The sequence below is a fragment of the Malurus melanocephalus genome, unplaced genomic scaffold (genome assembly GCF_030028575.1).
Source record: "Malurus melanocephalus ecotype Western Australia unplaced genomic scaffold, MMel_1.1 scaffold_2364, whole genome shotgun sequence".
Classification (NCBI taxonomy): Eukaryota; Metazoa; Chordata; class Aves; order Passeriformes; family Maluridae; genus Malurus; species Malurus melanocephalus.
Genome location: NW_026625596.1, coordinates 4,124 through 6,632, shown reverse-complemented (window position 1 = coordinate 6,632; position 2,509 = coordinate 4,124). Strand labels below are relative to the sequence as shown.

The following is a 2,509-nucleotide window of genomic DNA, read 5'->3' as shown; positions in this document are numbered from 1 at the left end:
GGGATCAGGATCAGACCCCTCCACCCCCATTCAACACCCCTCTCCCCATGGAAAGCTGCTTCTTCTTCCACGGATTTCCACCAACCCCATAAAGGGACTCCACCCCACACTGGGGTTCTCCATCACCCGAATACATTCGCTCTAAAAGCCCCTCCCAAAAGCGGCCAATTTATGGGGCCGCGGATCATCCCGGTCCCTGGGGGTGCCGGAATTCACAATCCCGCAGGTGAAGGAGCTGGAGGAGCAGCTGGAGCTGCGGCCGCAGCCGGAGGAGCTGCAGCGAGCCCGGGAGGCGCTGGCCGAGGCCGAGGAGGAGAAGCTGGAGCTGAGGAAAAGCCTGCGGGAAGCCGAGGAGAGGCTGCAGCAGCTGGGAAAGGAAGGTGGGAGCCCCCGCTCTGCTCCACGCGCGATTCCAGAGGATTCCAGGGGCTCGGCCCCCGAGGATCAGCCCTAAATTCCGCCCCGTTGCAGTGGGATCGCTCCGGGAGCAGCTGGCCCAGCCGCGGAGCCACCCCGAGCCACCGCCGCCGCCACCGCTGCCACCGCCCGCGGCCGCTGTCCCCGCTGAGTAGGTGACATCCCGGCCACCTCCCGCAATTCAGGGGCTTTTCCAGGCTCTTCCTGTCACAGGGAATAGGCCTGGAAAACCTCGGTGTTGTGCCGGGAATTGTCCCCCAGGATGGGGGGACAGCGCTGTCCCCCAGCGCCTCTCTGGGGCTCGAGGTGCAGCTGTCCCCTCCTGTCCCCTTTGTCCCCTCCTGTCCCCTTCGCAGCCCCCTGGCCACCCTCAGGCAGAAGAAGGCGCTGAAAAACCAGGAGCAAAGTAAGTCCTGGGGGGTTGTGACTTCGGGGATGTCCCTAGGGTGTCACCGGGATGGGGATTGTCCCAGACAGGGGTTTTCCCGGGGATCCCGATGTCCCCAGGGGGGTTCTCCAGCACTGCGATTTTCCCGGGGGTTGCGGCGTCCCCCACCCATCGGGCGAGAGGAACTGATTTGGGGTTTGGGGACAAACGGGCAGGGTGGCACCGCCCGGGGTCACCGGAGGGGACAGGGACAGAGGTGACAGCTCCACCCGCAGCAGGAGCCACCGGCACGGGTGACCCGGGAACCAGCGATGTCCGCGCCAGGGCCGTGCAGGAGATGATGGAGCGCATCCGCAGCGGGATTGTCCTGCGGCCAGCGAGGGACCGGCCACACCTGCGCCAGGTGGGCGGCGACAGCGACAGCGACACGGGGACATTGTCCCCGGGCTGTCCCGGCGTTCCAGGGCTTCAGCCGTTCCCTTTTTCCCGGCAGGATTCCGTGGCCAGCAAGCGGCGGAGCGCGGTGCTGGAGCTGCAGGGGATCYTGGTGAGCGGCGCTGGCCCCGCAGAGGGGACACCCGGCCCCGTGTCACCATGTCACCATGTCACCGTGTCACCGGTGACCCTCTGGCTGTCGCAGGGGGCCATGAGGAGGCCGAGCCGGCGGCGCAGCGGGAAAAGCCGGAGCAGCGGGAAAAGCCGGGACGGGCAGTTGGAATCCATCCTGCAGCGGCGGCGGCGGGCTGTGGATGCTTCCACGGGAAATTCCATGAGAAATTCCNCCCGGCAGGATTCCGTGGCCAGCAAGCGGCGGAGCGCGGTGCTGGAGCTGCAGGGGATCTTGGTGAGCGGCGCTGGCCCCGCAGAGGGGACACCCGGCCCCGTGTCACCATGTCACCATGTCACCGTGTCACCGGTGACCCTCTGGCTGTCGCAGGGGGCCATGAGGAGGCCGAGCCGGCGGCGCAGCGGGAAAAGCCGGAGCAGCGGGAAAAGCCGGGACGGGCAGTTGGAATCCATCCTGCAGCGGCGGCGGCGGGCTGTGGATGCTTCCACGGGAAATTCCACGAGAAATTCCACAGGAAATTCCACTGGAAATTCCACTGGAAACTCCGCGGGAAGCTCCACGGGCACCCCCAGCGCCTCGGAGAAGAGACCGGACACAGGTACGGAGCTGGGAACAGCCCGGGAGCTGCCACCCGCCGCTGTCCCCTCCTGTCCCCGCTGCTGTCCCCTCCTGTCCCCGCCGCTGTCCCCTCCTGTCCCCGCTCCCATCCCAGTCCCGTCTCTTCCCAGGGATCCAGGACAAGGACGCGGCTCCAGATGGGAGCAGGGACAGTGTCCCCTTCCGGCCCCGCGGGGTTGGTGGCCTCCCCAGGACGCGTCCCGTTCCCCGCCTGGCCTGGGACAGCGGCAACACCACGTAGGAACGGCTTCCCGCCTGCTGCCACCCTCCTTTCCCAGGAATTTCCAGGATTTCCAATGATTTTCCCCAATTTCCGAGAATTTCCCATCCTGGTGTTAATTAAAGCGAGGTGGCGCCGTGTCCTTGTGCCGTTGTCACTGCGGGGGCGAGGGGGTGGCACCGGGATGGGGCTGGGATTGGGGAATATTCCAAATCCCAAAAATAATCATCAAATCCCTCATCCAGCTGCAAAATCCACACCAAGGTTCAGGCTGGAGCATCTCCCAAACCGTTCACAC

The 2,509-nt window shown here is 65.8% G+C and overlaps 1 protein-coding gene across 1 annotated transcript in view; it reads left to right on the top strand.

The window, feature by feature from the left end:
- The window catches only part of LOC130587744 (uncharacterized), a 5,781-nt gene extending 3,417 nt beyond the window's left edge, over positions 1-2,364 (top strand). The window contains exons 3-10 of the mRNA XM_057388718.1: positions 227-380; positions 472-568; positions 774-823; positions 1,084-1,208; positions 1,299-1,352; positions 1,446-1,649; positions 1,743-1,971; positions 2,102-2,364. Of these exons, the coding sequence (XP_057244701.1) occupies positions 227-380; positions 472-568; positions 774-823; positions 1,084-1,208; positions 1,299-1,352; positions 1,446-1,649; positions 1,743-1,971; positions 2,102-2,232 (1,044 nt within the window). The 3' untranslated portion in view covers positions 2,233-2,364. The remainder of the gene's footprint in view (positions 1-226; positions 381-471; positions 569-773; positions 824-1,083; positions 1,209-1,298; positions 1,353-1,445; positions 1,650-1,742; positions 1,972-2,101) is intronic.
- The last annotated feature ends 145 nt before the right edge of the window (positions 2,365-2,509 follow it).